The 21,785-nt window shown below is 39.8% G+C and overlaps 1 protein-coding gene across 3 annotated transcripts in view; it reads right to left on the bottom strand.

Annotated features, from left to right (window-relative positions):
* khdrbs2 (KH domain containing, RNA binding, signal transduction associated 2) overlaps positions 1-21,785 on the bottom strand; it is a 64,608-nt gene that overhangs the window by 10,132 nt on the left and 32,691 nt on the right. For all 3 annotated transcript variants that reach the window (XR_011603002.1, XR_011603003.1, XM_070977958.1), the window contains exons 5-7: positions 14,248-14,375; positions 11,786-11,969; positions 294-376 (exon numbers count right to left, since the gene is read on the bottom strand). Coding sequence is in view for 1 of the 3 variants with exons in the window: in XM_070977958.1 (XP_070834059.1) it covers positions 294-376; positions 11,786-11,969; positions 14,248-14,375 (395 nt within the window). In the remaining 2 variants the exon portion in view is untranslated. The remainder of the gene's footprint in view (positions 1-293; positions 377-11,785; positions 11,970-14,247; positions 14,376-21,785) is intronic.

The following is a 21,785-nucleotide window of genomic DNA, read 5'->3' as shown; positions in this document are numbered from 1 at the left end:
TTTAGATCCACTTCTTATTAGGATCTGTTCATTGTTAGTTTTGGTCTTTTCATGGGATTTGCGGACGATAAGAAAAATCACCAGACTTATCTTTTATCAAATCACACATATTAAATCATGGCTCAGGCAGAGTCATTTTAGTGGAGTTCTTAACTTCTTAATGAACATAGTGCTGAAACGTACAGCAAGGATTTGCATCCTGTATTAAGTTAACAGTCGACAGATGGTGAGTGGAAAAAAAGCTTGTTTGTTTATTTATGCACCCTTTATGTGTTTGTGTGTGTGAGCCTCACCTCTTTGACTGATTGCTGTAGTTATCCTCATAGGCTTCGTAACTCTCGTCATCATATTCTCCACCATACCCGTCATCGTAGCCCTGTGAGGAAACACGCAGTAAACATTAAGGTCGACTTGTCTCATCATCTCCGCCCATTCAAACTGCTTAGAGATTAATATAAAAACATATCAATACTCCACAGGCAAGGCCCATGACTTTGTGTCCATAACAGGAGAGGAAACAGGAAAAATGTATGTCCAGCAGAGATTATTGATTAAGGTTTGCAGGGGAACACATCTCACTAGTGCAGCCTAATGGACACCTTAAACTGCAATATGGATCTCAGCTATTGATAAGTAGCTACTCGAGAAACAAGCACAAATAGCCATCAAGTTCAAGTACAGTCATGGTCAATAACAATGGATAAACAGCATGCAACACAGTACAGACTTCCTAAATTTATGCACAGCTGTGTGAATGCTTTGCAGAATGTCTCTCCTCCAACATGGCCACCTGTAAGTGCTGGTAACCACATAAAAATAAATAAAAGGCCCTAATCTGTGTGACTGAAAAGCAGGTAAAACACCTATACATTACTCTCTTTTGTATATATAACATTTAGGGGAAGGATCATTCTGGACAGTATCACTTCACAATGATGTAGTTACATAACTGACAGCAAGATATCAACATACACTTTTGAAATGTCTGCAGTGTAAAGGCTAATCCTAGAGCTAATCTGTGAGTTGCGCTTCAGACCATTTCCCTCCCCGGTCTGTTAATCCAGTTAGCGACTGTTTACATCCACATAGGACCCAACCCAGTTATGCAAGTAAGTAATTAGGTTTGGTTCGGAACAGTTCAAGTAGATATTACAGAAGAAAGCACTTCTTCACTTCCCAGAAGCTTCCCAGTCAAAGGGAACATATTCCAATATTAAACTGGTTACTGTGGCATGAAGACAGCTCACTCCTTTCATGAACCACCCAACGTTCACATAATATCATCAATTCACCATCATCAGTTCTTGCCCATGTGCTAAGAAACTGAGAGGGTCGCTGCACCTTTTCATCTTTTCATTGCTGGAGGGCTCAAGGTTGTAATTTCCACTGGAGATATTGCATGTCCGCTTCACTTTTCAAAATCCTATTTTTGTCCAGCTCACATTTACAGTTTCAATTGACTCCCTCTTAAAATCTCTGTAAACATTAAAATATCCAGTCCAGCCGACAAAGACCCAGATGAGAGAAGAGAGGCGTTGACCAAAATGGTAAAACTCTCATCAGTTGCTTTCAATTATGACCGTGCACTTGAAGCAATTAAGCTTTAGGAGCATAGCAGAGTGCTTGGAGACTCTTTGCCCTGGGTTTTGCCTCTCAGGACACTCTCTGGCTTTCCTGTCTTTTTTTTGGGGACTGTAAACTGATTTCTTTCAAGAAAACTAAAAGTTGTTATTGGTTAGTTCAATTATAAAGCAGCAAATTATGCAACGATTCTAAAATCTAATTTTCATCCTGCTCCCATTATTATGGAAATCACCAATTCCATCAGAATTTGCTAGATTGACATAAATGTATATAAATGAAACCGCAAAACCCACTGGGTCCTCCCCACTCTTGAAACCAAACCAACACCCTTGTGTGGACTGTGAGGAAAGTACTTCACATAATATTCTGTTAAATGGTTTATTCATGACAGCAGGGATAATCATTCTCAGGGGGCCAAGGGTTCATGCAAACAGCTTAACCTGAATAACACCTCTACTGGAATAAGGCCAAAGTGTGCAGAACAGTGAACCGAGCTATTGTCTGCTGTTGTAATTGTTGGATCTTGCTCATTTAAAGATTTTGTGGAGTCTAAAGTGCTTACGTTTTTGTTTCATCATGATCTGATCTCTTCTAATCCTTTCCAAGGTTGCTTTTTCAAATCAAACTCTGCCATGACACATACACGTGTTCAGTGTTCAGAGAGATCGATTGTATTCTAAATCAGCAGAATAAAATGTGTTGAAAGCTTCAATGAAGCTGGTTTATGCCAGACGCGCTCTCAGCACATTATTCCCCCATGTCTGCCTGTAACAATAAAGTAATATCATCTTGCTTTAGGTGTGGCTGCTTTTGGTAATGCTTTGTGGCACAAAAGCAGACACATCAGTGCGAAAGGCATCGAGTGCAGCAACACAAAAGAAATTACATTTAAGGCACTTGTGCACACTCTCCCTCTCCTGACGGGTAATGCTGATTCAAACAGTTCTGGTTCCTGTGTGGTTTTATTTTTGTGAACATGAATTTGACTAAATTAAAGTTAGGGATTATGTCAGGGATTAAGTTGTTCAGGGGATCCAATACTTCTCCTTTTCTTGCTTGAGTCTTTCCCCACAAAGGCAGAGTCAGAGACCCGCCTATCTCAGTAATTGACTGTTTTGTTAGCAATCCCACATGACAAATCGCTCCACACTGGACCATAAATGTAAAGCAATCAGTGGATTAATTTCGGTCAAATGTATTAGAAAAATAAGCCTTCACTTATGAGAAGCCATGTAAAACTTTGACTTTTTACAGTATATTCATTAAAAGGGTGAATTTTTTTTTACCAATGAACTGCAAGAACATGCTATATAAGAATGTCAGTGTAGTTCTTAACGCATTACATATTGAAAGTAAATAAGTAAATAAATGATAGAGAGTGAATTCAGTTGAACACATCATAGCCCAGCACGCTGTGTGTAGCTGTTTATCTACTGGACAGATGTGTGTGCGCTCAGCTCACCATGAGGAAAGAAACCATTGATAAAGTTATCTCAGTGTCATGCTGCTCTTCACACTTTCTAATGCTACTTTTGAAAATATGGTTTCTAAAGAAATGCTTTTCCCGATTTTCTCCTGACTGAGGCTTTGGGTCACACTACTGAGTTTTATTATAAAACCTAAACGCTGTCATTAGATCTGTGGAATTAACTTTTGGTAAAATACTATAAATAAATGGAAGTGAAGGTTAATTGACCATTTGCTAATCCCCTCCCCTGAGCAGCGATTGTTCAGTCAGTCGTAACAAGGCACAGCGGCTCTGCCAGGCTGCAGATTTCTTCACATGTTGTAACCGTTCATGGAGCTGTAGAAAGACTGTTACTCTATAGGCTGACATGGTTTCTCTTTTTATCAACTGTCTAAAACCAAAAATACAAAAACAAAAAGGATTTATTAAACTGTGTGTTTATCAGCTCTAACGTAAGATGCAAATGTTAGCATGCCTGGCTAACCATCTTAAACTGGCTAACTATCTTACGCCGACAGTGGGCTAACAGAAGGACGTAATGTTTGGTCCAAAGCCAATGAGCATTTCTGGAGATTTGAAACTTTTATAGAGTTAGAGTTCATTAGCTAGCTTATGCTTGCGGCAGCCTGTTTTTCTTAAGTTCTGTGTGAAGTAAAAGACTCATTGCTTCAAAGACTGGCACTAATTTCAAGTGGTTAAATGTTAAGCTGCCTGCAGCAGCACTTTAGCATATTAGTGCTAATAAATGTTGCATGACTGCGAGACTTGAAGCGGCACCTTTGGTTTATCATCAATTTCTGAAATGTGATTTGTAAATGTGTGGTGACAAATTACAGTGATGAAACGTTTGATGAGAACGACATTGAGATGTGGTTGAAAGCCCTGGAAAAAACTAGTGGTGTACCTTGGTTTAGGATTGCATATATAGTTCTAGATGACTGGATTTCTACAAATACATATATTTAGTCATTTATTTGTTGAAGTCTTCATTGGGGACAATACAGGTATATGTTATGTAGAGACAATGCAGCAAATTTAATAATGAAAACCAAACAAAATGTTCATCCCTCTGACTTATCTCTGCTGACCTCAGTGTTAGTTTGACCCACAACACAACCTTCAATGACATTTGACAAGACACAACATGTAAATAGTCCAACCCCTAATTAATGAGGCTTGATTCTTCGACTTTGACACTCATCTGTGAAAACAATTAACACTGGTCCTTTCTAACAAGGCAGAGGAAATAAATCAAATGTTAACACAAGGGTGGAGAGTCCTCGCTCAGTGTAATTAGGACAGCGAGAACCTAAAGGCCCTTAGCACTGTGCTTCATTATCAATTGACAACCTGTATGTCCCCCGACAGTGACTGATCTTCTGCCTGTGAATGCCTCTCCACAGAGCAGAATGGGGAGGAAAATGAGATTTGCAGCCTTTTGTCTCAGCGAATAAATGCTGCTTTTCACTGCTTTCTACCTGTGCAAATTCAATCAGCATGCACCTTTTGCTGGCAGTAATACATCCAAAGTATGGGCTTACTTATAAACATATTTACTCAAACTTTGTCATGGTTAAATCTGAGAAAAGGGCAAATGCCACAACATAATTATGATGAGACTGAGCCTTGATTAGTTTCAAGAACAGTGACATTAAGAAATATCTGTGTTTGTCATACTGGCTGAACTGAGGCTCAAGAACAAAATAAACAAATCAGACAGTCTTGCTTGTGTGATTTAGCATTAGATGTGACTGCATCTGTCTGCTATGTTTAAGGTCATTGTGCATTCTACCTGAGTTTTTAATTCTATTAAATAATCGAGAGGAAGTGTGTGTCATACATCTGTTTTAATAAACAGGAGGGTTCTGCATGGAGAATTTCCATAATTAATCTAACAAATGTGAACTCAGCAGTGTATCTGAACCTATTGTTACAAAGCAATTACAGCAGATGTGCACAAAGGTGGCCTGAGAAACTGCTCTCCTTCAAGAAATACATAGAACCTCACGAATCTCACGCATCTTTTATGTTCATGAAATAGATGATATGGGGAGAATTTTTCCCCATTTCAAAAGGGTGTCCTTTTGCTTTTTGCACAGTAGATAGATTAGACTTTTTTTCTTCAAAGCCTCCCAAAGCTCTGTGTTTAATCACATTATGGCATTTCCTGCACTGCCTCGGTATGGTTGCAGGGCTCAGGTTTAAAAACCAAGCTATGCCTTTCAATTTTTACCCGCAATTTGTACAATTCATGGTCTGCTGTCAGGGACAGAATCCTGTATCGCTCTCATATTCCTCTCTTCTATCATCAGCTCTGGCATGAAAAGATAAGATTTGATCCTGGGATTTGATCTTTAACATTAAACTGAGGCCATGGTCCCAGTCTATGCAAAATTCCATCAGTCACATCTTTAATATCTCTCTGCTCTCCCTTTGCACTTCTCACATGGAGGAATTTACACTGATTACAGTGAAATGTCTCCCTGCTGCTCTTTCTAGGGCATTAATAACATTCATTTATTAATGCTTGTTTAAAAGTCACAAAATCGTGGTTATTAGGGGTCATTTTAGCAGCAACTTAATCTACTCAAGTGCAACTCAGCACAACAGCTAAAATCACATATCTCAGTTAGTGACTTCACTTTAAAGCTTCTCAAGAATCAGGCTGAAATATGGACTCTCTTAATATTGGAAACCATAAAATATAAATGCAACAAAAACAGTGCGAGTACTGTTGCCACAGATCAGATCACACAAGGGCTGCTTTGTGGAAGATGTTTCTGTGGTACATTTAACAATCTCATGATTCACACTGAGCACAAACTGCCTGCACACAGCTTAAGAAACCTACAAACACTCACATACTGATGTACCTATCCCAGCTGTGCTCTATATGGAAACCATAAAATAAACTTTTCACGAGTGCATCATAGTCAGATCACACACCGTACATACTGTCCAGAAAATGTTCTCTGGTACAACTGTGAGACAATTATTAAGACAATTTCACACGAGAGGACAATGACTGATTGCTGAACTCGGAGATAACGTATCACTGGAAAACAGACATTTTTGACTGGATAACAGATCTGCTTTTTTAAGCACTTTCACTGTATTGTACAGATGGGAGATTCAGTTTGCAGCTTAATGCAGGTGGGTGGCTAAATGCTTAATTTCTTTATATGGAGAAAATGGCAAATAAAGTAACTTCATTTACTGTTTTCATTTTTAATTATGCTTGCCCCTAAATGTGTGTATCAAAATGTACCTACTAACTTCTTAAGGTACATTACTTTACCTTCACCTAATGATTGTTGAGAGTGTTGACCACCATGTATTTATGAATACATTATGTATATAATTAGGTTTTTGATGATCAAATGGTCTTGATAAAGAAGTAAGGAATGCTTCACCTTAAAGGCTCACACTAACATTTCTGGGTAAATTGACCAAATGATCAATTCATCCTTTATGGCTTACTGAATCACTTAATTTATCTGAAGCTATGCCAAAGGCTGACTGGCACATCACTGTGTGAGAAAGAGATACTACCTGACACACTGCAGATGATTTGGTGGCACTTCTTCTGCATTATGTTAACATATTTCTTCAAAACTGAAAGGCTGACAGTCATCAATCTCTGGATTAGGGGGATTTCATATGACAAGATGTGATGAATCTATTACAAGACTGTATAAACCCAGAATAATGAAACTAATGCAACAATGCTGATTTCACCTGATAAAAATATTTGCAGTTCATTCCAGGGAGGTCATACCTAAATTTGTAGAGACTGAAACCCCCCCAAACTCCCTCCATGGCAAAGCACTGCAATCCACTTCACTTTTGAATCATTGCTATCCTTTAAGAGGTACAATAATGGTCACTGTCACTGTATTAGTTTTACGACACTGACAGCATGACAGAGTCCATTAATCACAACAGTCTCCAGAGGACTCCCTGTTACATGATGACCTGCTCCACAGCAGAAACACAGAGACTGTTTAAAGAAAATTCACCCCAAATTGAGGAGAAAACAATAGTCTGTCATTCATTCACTTATCACAATGACTGCAAACTACAGGATGCATGCTTTACTACACAGTGTATGTATATGCTGTTATGAATAAGCAATCCTATGCAAATTGGTTTCTGGCAGGAGATTGTGCAGCAATGTTAATAACTTGTTGTGTTGACTGTGCATAAGAAGATGAGGGACAATGCAACTCCAGAATGTTGTGATGCAGGAAACCAGGACTGATAAATGTGTCATAGTCTCTGATGTTTCTTTCATTATTTTATTTGACGAGGACAATCTGTGCACAGTATATTGATAAAAAAAACCCAAAAAAACAGTGTACATATAGCAGCTTAATATACATAAGACCATTTTGGTTTTTAATACAAAGAAGAGCAAATTTGTTTCCTGAAAATACATATTGACATTAACTACTAGTGTTTACATAAATATATGTAGGAAGATATTCTCCCTGAATTATGGAGTAATAAAAACCTCTTTTTTGTTCATGTAAACAATGACTGTTAAGTATGCAGTTAAACATTAACTATAAAGTGTTTATCAATCAGTGTGCTTGTAATAAAACCGAATTTACCTGATTCTTACCACTCAGTAATTTTACTTAAATGTTAATGTAATTTTCTAGTCAAGTGGTTTGTCACCTTTCCAGCATGAGGCTGACATTCTGCTATTTCTTCTTATTGTCAAGAAATCCAACAGACCAGAACCAAAAATCACAAGTACTTTGTGGCTCTCCTGTGAACCCAGATCCACATAGATCATAAAAACATGTCTCAAACATGCAGTTTAGAGGCTAAAGAGTGTACAAATAGTGTATGGAAACAGCTAGACTGTAGTTTTTAGCAAGTGTTACTCAAACAGGGGTAAACTGTTTTTTTTGTTTGGGGACTATTTCAAGCTCTGGATTAATACACATTTGGTCCTCTAGAGAGTTTTTACAGAAGTGGTGGAATTGACTTGAAACAAACAGTGCCCCTGTTCATCGTAATGCAGGAAAATGCCACTGAGTGCAGCGGTGCGGCTTGTTGTGTGTTCAATAGTTTTTGTACAACAACAGAGCACTGAGATATATCAGTCTTTGGCTACATAGACAGTACATGTTAGCATGATTGATTCATTGTTTGTTTTTGTTAATGGGATTTGAGAACAAGACAAATATAAGAACATCAGCAGTCTTATCCTGACGTCAATCAGTTTGGCCTTCACACAGTAACGTCAAAACAACACTTAGGAGTGAAAATCTCTTTGTGCCTCCCGTAGGGCTGCTTTATATGACTTCAGTGAGCGTTAGAAAAGTGAAGTATTGCTGCATTCTGTACACCTGAATGGTAAAAACTAACTTGAGTCATTGCTCAAAAAAAAACAAAAAACTGCACTCTGGGAGGAACAAAGAAAACAATCAAAGACGAGTGGTGGTGTAAAGGATACAGCAAGGTGAGATTTGTAGGAGAATGATAAAGAGGAAACATTACGTTCATAAATTATAAAGCAAACAATGATATGTGATGACTAACAGCTTCCTCTTGCTTTCCATTGAGGTTTTAAATCAATACTACCCTCGATTAAGTGCAATTATGGGCATTCTCATGGTATCACTTTTATGAGACAGACTGTCACTTTGACAGAGTGCATCAATCACTGGTCTATATGATACCCATACACACTACAGTGCATAATTTCCCAAAGACAAACACAGGATGCAGCAACGAGGGCTCATCTACAGCTGCTGATCTGTTATTGTGTTTCAGCAGATTGTCCAGTGCAGGATTTTTGTAACGGAATAACAACATGCGGTGCAGCATCTTCTATACTCAGTGATTGGAAAAACAAACAAACCTGGACCTTTGTATAAAGAGGTCTTGCTACATTCTGGAAACATGCTCAAAGAAAATTGTGTAACGTGGTGGAAAAAAAAAAATAGCAAAGTGAGATATGAGGAAAGAAAATGTTCAGGACAAACTCATCTTTCCATAATCCCCTAGTCTCTGCGCTCCCACCCCTCTTTCCAACCTCCAATTACAAAGAGAAGAAATGCCTCGCTTTTTACTCCTCAGAAATACACAGGCTCTACATCAGAACTCAATTTGGTTTGGTAATGAGACTGCGCTTGTGCATTTCCCCATGCAGACAGCCCAATCTTCAATTGCCAGCACACATGGGGGCTTTGCTTAGCAGGAAGGCTCTGAGGAAATAGACTAGTAAAAGTGTTGCCTTTTTTCATTTGGATGAAACTTAGAGCTCACCTTGTGTAGTCTTTTCAAAATGACCTTGAGAAATTTCCTAGATCTGAGGACAAGCATACTTTTAACAAGGGCTTTGAATATTTTTTGATATAGATCCCAGCACTGTGTGCACAAAGTGATGGGAACAAAGATTTTATAGACCACTGGTCAAGGCGTTGCTCACACCTCTAAGTGGAGTGTTCTCTTTTGGCACATTAATGATGCAGCTATTGACAGCATAGATCTTCATGGGCTTGTAATTTACATACACATACATCATACAAAATTATAATTAAATACTAACTGCTAGCTGCAGACGCACACCAATTTCAAAACACTGACATCTGGTTCAGGCACATTTTCAACATGTTTTCAAACCTAAACAACATAATAGATCTTTTGCCAATAGCGCCCAAAACAACACTCAGTGTATGTTTGTCGGAGAGAGTTCATTTACGTACGTAAGTTAAAATAAATCATTGCTGACTTTTGGTCTCTCTTTTGGTGATAAGCTGCTTGCACAGGCAGCCTGTATGGGCAGTCTGACATTTTGCAATGCACAAGTGACTAAATTTACATTATACCAGAACACGTCTGTCCTATGGAGTCATCGAACACAGTGGCTCTCAAAGCATCCTGGTTTGCCTTGAGGACAGGTCAAAAGTGCTGTAATGTCACATGTCACTCAAATATCAGATGTACTAAGAATCCTGGTATCCTCTTTGATCAGTATATGACACGTTAAGCTAATCCAGTCCTGTTTTCTTCAGATAAGAAATATTACACACATCAGAAGCGCGTTGTCTTCTGCAGATCTTAAACTATTGATTCACACTCTCATTTTCTCCTGTCTTGATTATTGTAGTTGCTATACATGAGTCAAGCTGCTCTAAACCATTTACAGTTAGTTCAGAAAGCAGCTGCCAGGCTATTAACTAGAACTAACCGATGGTTCCTCATTACCTCTGCTCTTGCTTCCCTCCATTGGCTTCCTGTAAAATTCTGAATAAACTACAAGATCCTGTTGATTACTTAAAAGGCTCTGCATGACCTTGTTACATTTCTAATCTCCTCGTTCTGTGTTCCACTTCTGGACCACTCAGATCCACTCCGATCTTTTATCCATCCCCCGCTCCAACTGCAAAAACAAAAGGCGATCGTGCCTTTGCTGTTTTAGCAAACCCTCCAGAATCATCTTCCTCCATCTATCAGATTTGCTGAATCTTTGAACTCATTCAAGCAGCTTCGAAAAACGCAATTTTATAGGCAAGCCTCTTCATAAATCTCCATTCTGGGCTTTGTTTTTGCGGTTTTGTTTGTTCTGTCTCTCGTTGCGCTGTGTTTAATATTGTATTATTTCTTTTTGTTTATTCATTTTTATCTTTTCATGTGAGTGAAGCACTTTGCAACTGTGTGTTTTAAAAACGGCCATATAATTAAAGCTTTAATTAGTTATTTAATAGAGTTTCACCACATCAAAAAGTCAGGAGGCAGTTACTTTAACTTCAGATGTGCTTTCAAGCCTCAAAATATAAGAAATGAGCAATAATCTGGAAATAAAAATTCTGTTAAATAAGTCATTTGTTTTCTAGGTGTCAGAAATAGCAACTGTCAGAGCAAGTGACGGAGAGATTTGTCACAGTAAAGAGAGCTCAAAGCTGATACATCTCAGCCCTCAACACAGTCTAAGATGACCAAACCTGTGCCAACTGAAAGAACTAAAATCTGGCCGTACAGTGAAAGATGCTTGGCTCGTGGCTCTGGGGCAAAACTCGAAAGTGATGATGGTGACAAGTAAACCCAAGAGACAAAACACTCCTCTTTAAAGGCAGCAAAGATACTTCATGAGCATGCTTTCATCCTTGACTTCCTCAAATCTGAGCTAATTTTCCTTTTGAACAGAACTAAGGAAACTCCTTTAAACAACTGCCATAGTTTGTTAGCTAAGCTAAACAATGATCATTGTGTAATATTTACCCGAAAGTCCGCACAGCAACATAGATCCAATTACTGTGTTTTTGCTGGAGACTTGAAAAGAAAAGTTTGGGAAAAGAGAAAGGGGAAATGATCCCTGCATGCAGCTGCGTTACACTGAGTGATACCCTAACTCACTAATAAAAGATGAAGACGATGTAGTGTTCACTGTGATGGATTATTTATCCAAAGCAACTTTTAAGTCAAGCAAGTTGATTTTAATACCGTGCCAAGATGAAACCAAGAGCTGCCTAAGAGATTCAAAATCATTAAAAAATGACTCGAATGCCTTTAAAATTGAAGTTAATCAAATAAAAAAACCAAAACATTTGCCCTAATTTTTCAAATACACCTCCCTGAACACTCCACCTCCCCATGTAAAGCAAGACCCATCCAGATCACATGAAAGGGGATTAAACCAAGTCTGATTTACACACAGTTCAAGTAAAATTATTATCAGCTATACTTCTCAGTGTGTGCAAAGAGGATTGGACTTACATAGTCGTCGTATGATTCATGTGTGACGGCTAACAGCGGGGGCCTGTACCCAGCGCTCCCTGCTGCCCCCCTGGCTCGTGGAGCTTGTACCTCCCTCGTTAAAACAGTCGTGGGAAGTTTGCTGTGCGTCGCTGCCGCTGTCCCCCGAGGTGCTGCTGCGCTCCTTCCTGTGCCTCTGTGGCCCCTGGTAAAGCAAACAAATGAACAAACATGGCATCTGTTTGCCCTAAGAACGTTACTCTGTCACATTTGTGACTAAGCGGCAGTGATTTCAGGGAAAAAAGAGTTAAGACAGTAAGAAATCTGTTAAATCCCTCTTATCGCTGCATATGCGCACGCTGCCTCAGTTGGTGGTTGTCGTTACAGTCTGCTAAGCATAACCTCCGCTGGCACTGAGGTAGATCTTGTAATGATCAGAGGGCTGAAGAGTGTCACTCTGTGTCTTTCCCTGCTCTGCAAACATGCCTGTGGGACGTAGTTCAATAACACGATGGAGCAGTGCCGAGCCTGTGTTTGCACAAAAACACATCTCCATCTGCCCAAAGCTGCCGAAGACAGTTTGTAGACGTACCCGTAATCAGACAGGTACAGTAAGTAGAGAGATATTAAAGGCCAAAGCACTTGGGCAGAAGTGAGGAATTAAATGTGGATTGTTTCTTTTATGGAGGTGTGACTGTCCAGTAGCAGAGCCACAGGAACACCACAGGGACTGAAGGGTGGATTTAGCAGCGCAAAGCTGTCTATTGTCTGCTAACTTCACATTTTAACAGCTGCATGATGTAGGTGGGCTAGGATACCCTTTCTTCCTCTGGCACATCCTTCACTAGGTAGCAGCTCATTGTGATCCAAAAATACAGACACTCAAAGGGGAATTACTGGTGCATATTTTTCATGGAGATTTACAATAATCGCTTATCGGTGCGCCATAAGGAGAAAATCTGGGCAGGGAAGTGCTGGTGGTGACTTTAAATTGGGGGCGTCCCATGTTGCCGCTGGATTTAGCTCATCTACATGTGCTGCCTGAATTAGGCCAGGCTGTCATGGCGAACTGTACCTGCTTACTCCTGAGAAACCACTGCGGCTCAGGTAGATTACGGACAATTCTGCTCTAAAAATGAACTTAAAAGGAGACTGAGGGAGGCAGGCGTTTCACACGAGCAGCTGCGTGCATGACTAAGCCAATCAAACGCAATGTAACATTAAGTTTTTCTGTAGCTGGTCCTGCCTACGTCCTGAAATCCCTCTGAGCTATGGTACATGGAAAACAACTACTGTTTGAGTTATCAAGAAGACATAACTGGGAAAAAGGAAATGTGTTTAGAACTATTAGCCTGAGGAAGAGAAGTAAGAACAGGTTCATATGAAATATTGAAATGTTTGCCAGTGAACCCAATTAATCTGAAAATTCACCATGAAGGTGGGTGCTTCCTTTTCTATTATTAAAATATGTACTTGGCATTCACAACACTGCACACAAACTTTCAGATAATCCAGAAATGTGTAGTATTACTCATTCTATCGCAATGAATAAAAACTGCTTTTTGATGATTGCGTAACTGAATTAAAGGGCACTCCACTGGTTTTACACATGAAAATGCGTTTACTCATCAGGAGGAATACTTCTCAGCCAGTTGTATCAGGCATTCTGTGGCTCTTATCTCTTCTCTTTCTTATCTTTTTTGTGATTATTGGAAAACAAACTGTGCATACAATCTTAATAACTGTCAGATTTTTCCATAAAGATTCTGCATCAGGTCAAAATGACAGTTTGTTTTCGCAAACTGAAGCTAACCCCGATGATGTCATTTGGGTTATCTTGACTTGGGTGGAGTTTGAAAGGTGTGGGGCATTTTTCAGGCAGGCTATTGATCTGGTGGCCTGAGAGTCACTGCTGCACCAATTTTGATTATTTGTTTTTTTAATCAATTTCTTGCCACTTTCCCAACATAACCAAAGTGCAGTATTACACAGTTTTTCTTTCCTAATTAACAATGCATGGACTCATACAACAATAATCGCTCTCAGCCATCACCTATGACCCACTGGAAGTGTGTGGCAGTGAATTTATCTGCAGAGACGCTGCCCTCTGACTGTATTTCCTTATTTTCTTCTTTTTTTTGCTGTGGTTCGGATGTGTCTGGGCTGGGCTATGGTAAGTAGCATCAGAACGACAGCGGGAGAGGATGACGATGAAGAGCGACATGGAGCTGGCCTGTTTTTTGTTGGACAGGTCGGTGTCGGCAGTAAGCTTAGTTAGCTTGCTAAAGTACCAGAGTGTCCATTACGACAAATGTCAACATTCCTACAATATAGCTGGCAGCGTGCTTCAGATGTGGAGGAGGGGACAAGTTTGAATGTTATGTATATAAAGTATTCCTTTAAAGAGAATAATTTAAGTTGTAAGAACAAATTAGAAGTTACAGAGCCCCTTTTTTTGAACATGACCGTAATTCATTTTTTACCTGGTGGACATTGTGGTGGCCGGTCGTACACTCCTCCCTTGCACACTCCTCCCTCTGCTCGACTCGTCAGAGCCGTTCAGCAGCGAGAGCTCTCGCAGTTGCTCCTGTCTGATCTCGTCATTGTAGTCCTGTGGGAAACAAAATACAGCATGTCTCACATAAAAAAAACAAGGACATTTGTCTTCTGACTGCAACAGATGCTCGCAACAGCAGCAAAATGTCATCAAATAAAAATTATCTTGACACGCACAGGAAAACACATGGCGTTGATGAGCGTTGAATACCCAATGAAGAATGTTTTCTTCAGGGTTTGCTTGAACATGAAATGCAGGAGAGAGATTAGAAATGCAGGAAAAGACAATAAATACTCCTCAAAAGAGCTGTAGATTCATTTTTAGCAGTCTGATTAAAACAGAGAAACAGTGGAAAAACATTTTTTCTCTTAAGGGGTTTGTGGAAATAGTGTGAAAATTTGTAAAAAAAAATCCAAATAATTTACCAAATCTGTATGTTACGAGGGACATGAAAGGGAAATAGAATAAAAAAAGCAAACATTTCTCACTTTAAAGCAACAGAAAAATATTCCTCGTCCTCTCTGCACACACAGCCTGTAATTGACAGTTTCGACAACTTTGTGCGGAATATCGTTATCTTGCGATTCTGAACCATTTTTCTCAACCCGTTATCAAACATGATACGGATCATTACACAGCAGACAAGGGAGTGGACAAAGCAGCATTCATTATCTTGTCAATGCTGACAGATAAACGGGCTTATTTCTCAGAAACGCATAAGCAAAACCCACAAGATTTGGTACCTCAGGCGAACTGTTTTTGTAACGACGACAAAGCAGCGCAGGCAGCAACCGCTGTCTTTCCTTGCCAATGTTTTTGACAGCCACATTTTGTAACTTTTGTTTTGCATTCCTGGCTGTAAGACTGGGTGTCACAAACCGAAAAGGAGACGAAGAAAGCCCTCCGAAAAGCACTTATATCATCCAGAACACATTTTAAATAAATAAAGGCCAGTTTGCACGTGAAGCGTCTGCATTAATCATTCCTCTTAAACCCTTTATAATCTTTATAACATGGAGTGAGTGACATCTTTGCAGGCTTGAGTCCAAACAGTAAATTAACTGCACATCGATTCATGAGATTTGAGTCTAGAGTGTACTGATAAGAGGACAGAACGCTAATGGCTGTGCAGGCTCTGTGCGCGTTAGATTACTGCTCACACATACAGTATAATCTAATACTCTGATGAATACGTGTCACCTTCACATTTTTTTTAGACACTCTTTTCATGCTGCTCTATGTATTTCCATTACGGTACAACTATGAGCCCACCTACCCCCGTCATGAGGATATCACAGCACAGTAGCCCACTCTGTGATTTGCATTGTTTTGACACTGAATGTAATTATATCCTCAACAAAAGCCTATTATTAGATTTAATTAATTCTCTGTGAATGCAAAAAAATGAGAAATTGTGAAACTCACTTATTGTCTTGATCTTTTTTCATAGCTCAGTAATGTTGCAGAAATGCTCATGTTCAGCATTTTTAAAACTGTTTTTTTGCTAATTGTTTTTTTCTTCTTCACATAAGGTGTTTGACCTTCACTGTGCAGCGTGATCTGTGCACTTTGACACTAGCAAGCTGTATTCAAATCCCTCTGCTGAAGAGGGAACGTTAGATCTGAGTTTGAGGCGATTTTGTGACATTGCAACTGTTCAGTGGCCCGTCGTGATCCAATATGTAACGTCCACAGGTGATGTGGAAGCTTGAAGCACACATTAACTGAGAGCGGACTGTTCAGTGAAGTAGGAGACTGTTAAAGGTTCTCAGTGGAGGTTTTGACTGATATTAACGCCATGGAGCGACGTCTTTATGTGTGGGCCTCCGCTTTGCTTGTTGACAGGTACGTGCTAACAAAGGCAGTGAGGAAGATGACTACAAGCCAGCAAAATGAAAATACACTCAAAATGTTTGTTTAAACCTCAAGGATGCACGCAATGTGTCTTGGAGAGTAAACACAAACATTGTTTGTTTACAGGTAAACTCCACAGGGCACCTTTAATATGCATATTCATAGATTCTGTTGTCCAGAATTTTTTGGTGAGCATTACATCTTAAAACATGTCTGGGGGGATTTTTAAGATCTTGATGTGACTAGATGACATGAAAACATTGGTTCATACAGTTCATTGTGTCTATGAACATGGATATTTTGATATTCTCTCATACAGAAAGGGTTCAGCGAAGTCAAATTATTGAGGCACTGATGCAGCAAAATAAATAAAATCACTACATACTGCATTTTGGCACACAGAAACACTGAATATTTTGAATACTGAATATCTCCTAAAGTATTTTGGGGGCATTTTGTCTTTATTCAAATGTGGACTGTAGATATGTGACAGGAAATGATGGGAGAGAAAGGAGAAACGACATGCAACAAAGGTCCCCAGCAGGAACAGAACCAGGCACATGCTGATCAGAGTACAGTGTACGTGTTATGCATCTTAACCACCAGTCCACCACAATGCCCCAACAACTGCATATTTGCCTACCTTGTACCTGTATCACCAAACTGCATCATTTCCTCATAGAAAAAGGGAGCAGGGTAACATACAGTGGATGTTACGTTGTCACAGCTCTTCATCTACAGAATGTGTGTCGATGAACAGATTTTGACACACACCTGCCACTGAAGAAGAAGAAAAAAACATCCTCATGGTCGACTTCCTAAATATCTGACACATAGCACACATGTGCCTCTCTTGTTAATGAATTAATAAGGCCCACAGTGCTGTGCTGGTTTGAAGGAGACTGGCACAGCTTTTAATTTGAAAGCTGGCAGCTCATCCAAAGCACAACAAATATGCCACAGCTTGTAAAAGTAGACTGTTGACAGAGGCGTTAACATGAGAATACAGAGATAAACCATGCTGAGGATCCGCGGGTCAGACTGTTTGCTCACTGAGATTAATTCTGACCATGCATGACCTTGTACATGATGCCCTTCACAGAGATTTTAAGGGGTGAGCACATGAAGCATGGCTGCCACTTGTCTCTGCGCTGGCTCTGCGTTGACCGATTTCCTCGCATACTTAACTGACACGAGTCCGTTGGCTACAAGTCCACTTATGAAAGACATACTTCAATATCTTTAGATATTTTTCTGGCAAAAATACACATACAAATTAGGAAAGTTGTGGATAATAAATCTAGGTGGATTTTATCTTTAATTAAAAGAGATGTTGTCAAGGCAGATCTCCTCTGAGACACTGAAGCTTCGAGTGATTTTAAAAACATTTTCTCCAACAGAAAAGAATTATGATTAAAGAAATAAACAACCAAAGACAATAAATCTCAGTTTTGGAGTAAATCTTGTGGACATATCTCTTAGATTTTTATGTTCTCAACCATAGTGCATTTTAGGTGAACTCAAGGTAGCTACAGGGACTATTTGATCCATTCTATTAATATCACTATAATGAGATCTCTATTATCAAGCGTAGGATGGACATAAGTGAAGAGATGCCTTGGCTTCTTTGGAGGGAAAAGCTAAGGATTCATTGGTAACATGCAGCAAATTCAGAAACTGAGCAGATTTATAGCACGTCGTGATGCAAAAGAGCCGCATGCAATTTCCAAGAGCAAACAAAATGTGTGTTGAAATGTATCTCGTGTTAGATCAGCTGATGCAAAGGACTCAAAGCGTCTACCTGCCCACCCTCTAGTTAACCCGATGAGACAGATAGTTTCCTGAATGCAGCCGCCTCGCAAAGTAACCCTCTCATATGTGGAGCACGGCATATTTCTGAAAAACACTCTCACAAGGTGTCGTGTCCAGAGTGCTGGACGGTCGGAACTGAAGTATGATGCATCTTGTATGCAGCAGGTGTACAATTCACCCTCAACATGCAGGGACAGAAGGTTTAACAACCATGCACTCACACTGCAGAATATTTGTCAATGTGTCAATATGCAGACACACACAAATGGTTCCAATAGTGTTAAAAGCCACAATATATGAAAACTTTTTAAAAGCAGTCAGAAAGGAGACGTATGGAAGTTGTTTGAAGGATGTAGTTTGCAATAGGACCAATGGTAAATTTGATCCTAAAGGTCATCCTAAATATTTTTTAAAGTGAAGACACTCTGAAAAAAATCCTCATAGTGCATGTTGTCCTGCACTAGAGCCTCCTGAAAGCTGTTCTTATCCAAAGCACATCAAGCCAGTTAGAGCAAAAGCATAGAGGCAGCCGCACAGCTGCAGCAGCTGTTAATCTGCATCTTAATATGATGTTTGTTACATTTTGTACTGTGTATGCATGTTTTTCAGCATGAGGAGCTCATTCCAGGTCTTAACAGAAGTACTCAGCTGGGTGTAGATCTGGACTGGATTCTGTATTTGATACTAAATTTGACATTTATTAATCATTATTTGGACTTTATCATGCTGTTTCATGACCTTGCCTTGGTGTTAAATACTGAGAAGATTCAGTGCCACTAACCACGTCCTGACTGCAGCAAAGCATAAGTGGTCCATAGTATGATGAAATTTGCATTTATCTATAAATTGTGCGCTATTAGAGACTAGATCCACTAGTAATGCACAATAGAGAAAAAATGCATTAGAATCTTTCACATGATGGGTTCTTTCAAAGTTCACTCGGCACAAATTGTGCACCACATTTCCATTGTTAAGAACACCTCTACAGTATGGATCTTGGCTGAAGATATGAAACAGATGAACATGCTTGTCTCTGCAACTGCAGGCCAGTCTTCACTGCTGGTGCTCAGGCTCATTCTTTCGGATCATATGGATCAACTAGGTAAAATTTAAATAGGCCTGTGTCAGTTTTAATAGGACGCTTTTTTTGGTTTGACTTTACATTTGACTTTATGCAAAAACAAATTACTATTATGTCTTTCAAGCATCTGTGTCACCCTCTCTGTGCCAAAATGCTCCCCACCGCGGTTTGGCCCGAGATGAAGGCCATGAGCTCATGCAGCTGAGAGCAGGATCGCCTGTCCTTCTCCAGTGCCTCTCACCCTCAGCCTGCATATACACAGTAGTGCACTGTTTTTTCTCTTTTCCGGGGTGCACGACTCTGAGCTGACAGCACTGACGGCATTCCTGCAGTCAGATTTTGCTTCATGGCAGATCTGAGGGCTTTCATTAAGACAAGCTTTGTCTTACAGTCAGCCAAACTGCACGTCTTCTGCTCAGAACTAAATGAAGAACATGCACGAATTATGCATATGAATCCAACTGGAAATGGCCACCCTGCTTGTTCATGTGATCTTTTAATAATTTCATACATTGAATTTAATGTAAGCTCAGTGGGCAGGTTTTGTTAAATCATAGGGGTAAGAGTAAGCGGCAAATGAGGCCAACACGAAAGTGCCAAAAACTGCAGTTCCTCAAATGGCCACTTGAGGCTGGCTCCAAAAGTGAGTTAATCCCCATAGACCCCCAATTAAAAAGGCCAACTTTACGGAAGTTTACAGCTCGTTCATGAAAACTGTACCGGAGACAAATTGTTGGAGAACTCACAAGGTTAAATGGTATTAAGATTTAAAGTTATGCATAATTATGGGCATGGCTGCTTTGAGTGACAGCTACCGGACTTCATTTGGCCTCAGCTCCACCTCTTTGCCCATTTTTGGATTAGCCAAGACCTTGAAGGAGAAAGCGACGGTCGCTGAGCTTCACGGTGGGTGTTCAGAAACGTATGTCACAGACTACGTCCATGTTTTATATAGTCAGTGGGTACGACATGAATGTTCAGACATCGCTGGGATGAAGCCACATTAAAATTAATTTTCATTTTGCAGAAAATAAAGTACATTTGGGTTTTTGTTTTCCAAGAGAGACAAGTGGAGTACAAGTGAAGTCACTCACCTCAGCTCACAGGCTCTGGTACATACTTAAATTTCAGCTGCTACCAACAGTGTAAGCCATTTAACTACACATGTGGCATTGTGGGAGACTCTTTGGTCCTGCCTGCTGCATCACTTTGAGTTTAGTTTGGTTACTGAAGCATAATGTCACATCAGCAGGGGTGGACTGGCCATTGGAGCAGTGGGAGTTTTCCTGGAGGGCCAGCAGAGAGAAGCAATAGTGCACACCAGCTGGCTTGAATCAGCCATGTTTGTAGCAGGATTGTAACTTCAGACCATCTTTCCTACCGAGCAAACTTATCTTTGGTATATTCTTATACTTCTTTTTTTGCATGTTGAGCTGACAACGAACTGGAGTCTTGGACATTAAATGAGTAGTCCGCCACTTTCGAATTGCTCTCCAATTGCATTGTCAAACTCATGATGGACATTTTAACCCATTAATGACTAACAACTATATTCAAAGTACAGCAGTGGTTTATCCACACACCAACTCACATTAAACTAAGTGCACTGCTCCTGGGCAATATAATGTGGCATTACACAGGGCATCATACAAAATATACAGAAAACAAAACATCAATCTCATTGACATGATCTGCTATCATTTGCTCCTACATAAAAAATTAGTATTAGTGAAATTATTGTGCAGGAAAGGAAATTAGAAAATTCCACTGCAAATTACCAAACCATGTACCAGAGCCTGTGAGCTGAGGTGAGTGACTTCACCTGTACTCCTCTTGTCTCTCTTGGAACACAAAACCCAAATGTGCTTCATTTTGTTCAAAATGAAAATTAATTTTAATGTGGCTTCATCCCAGCTCAACAGCTGACAGATCAGTTGGAAGCTTGCCGTGTAATGGTAGTAGCCTCGAGCAGTAAGCTTCAAGCTGAGATGATGAGCGGTCTACAGAGGGCAGGTCAGCTCAAAATATTTTTCACCGTCAAACTTCAGCCCCAGCCGACCCTGACTCAAGTGACATCACTTGAGGCAATTGAACAGTCTTCATGCAGCTCTGTTTGAAGTCACTAAAGGCTCTATGCAACTTGTTTCACATATGCAGAAGTATGTGTACGTGGAACTATAAGAAGTAAAAGTTTAGTAAGAATTAACAATATTAACAAGCCCATGCTGCATGTCTTTAATCAAACTGATCCCCACTAGCAATTCACTTGAAGTACCACTTTGACTACACAGTCGTGCAGCAATAATAAAAAAAAAAGGTAAACAGCCGGATGCAGTTGCCAGTCTCCACCAGAGGCAGGGAACATCTGTCACCGTGGCTACTGACAGATGCCTGTTGTGTTACATTATGTGCAGTTTATTTGCAAATCCATAAGATCCCTGAAGCAGTGAGCTTCCGCTATAAAATAGATGGTATGGCTGCTGTCTGTTTTTGTTGATGTTCAAGATCAATTCAGGATTAAAACAACCTGTGAATGAGGAGGGACAGAAAAAGCTGATACGAGAAAAAAAAAAAGGTCTAACCTTAAACTTCAAGGGAAAAAAGAATAATCATAACTGCAGCATTAAAGCAGCAGATGGGGGGCCTGGCACGCCTGCTAATTCTTCACCCCTTTAATTGATCATTCTTATCACTCTGCTCACGCAAAGCTGATGCAA

The sequence above is a fragment of the Chaetodon trifascialis genome, chromosome 13, assembly GCF_039877785.1.
Source record: "Chaetodon trifascialis isolate fChaTrf1 chromosome 13, fChaTrf1.hap1, whole genome shotgun sequence".
In the NCBI taxonomy this organism is placed as follows: domain Eukaryota; kingdom Metazoa; phylum Chordata; class Actinopteri; order Chaetodontiformes; family Chaetodontidae; genus Chaetodon; species Chaetodon trifascialis.
This window is presented reverse-complemented; position numbering and strand designations above follow the sequence as displayed.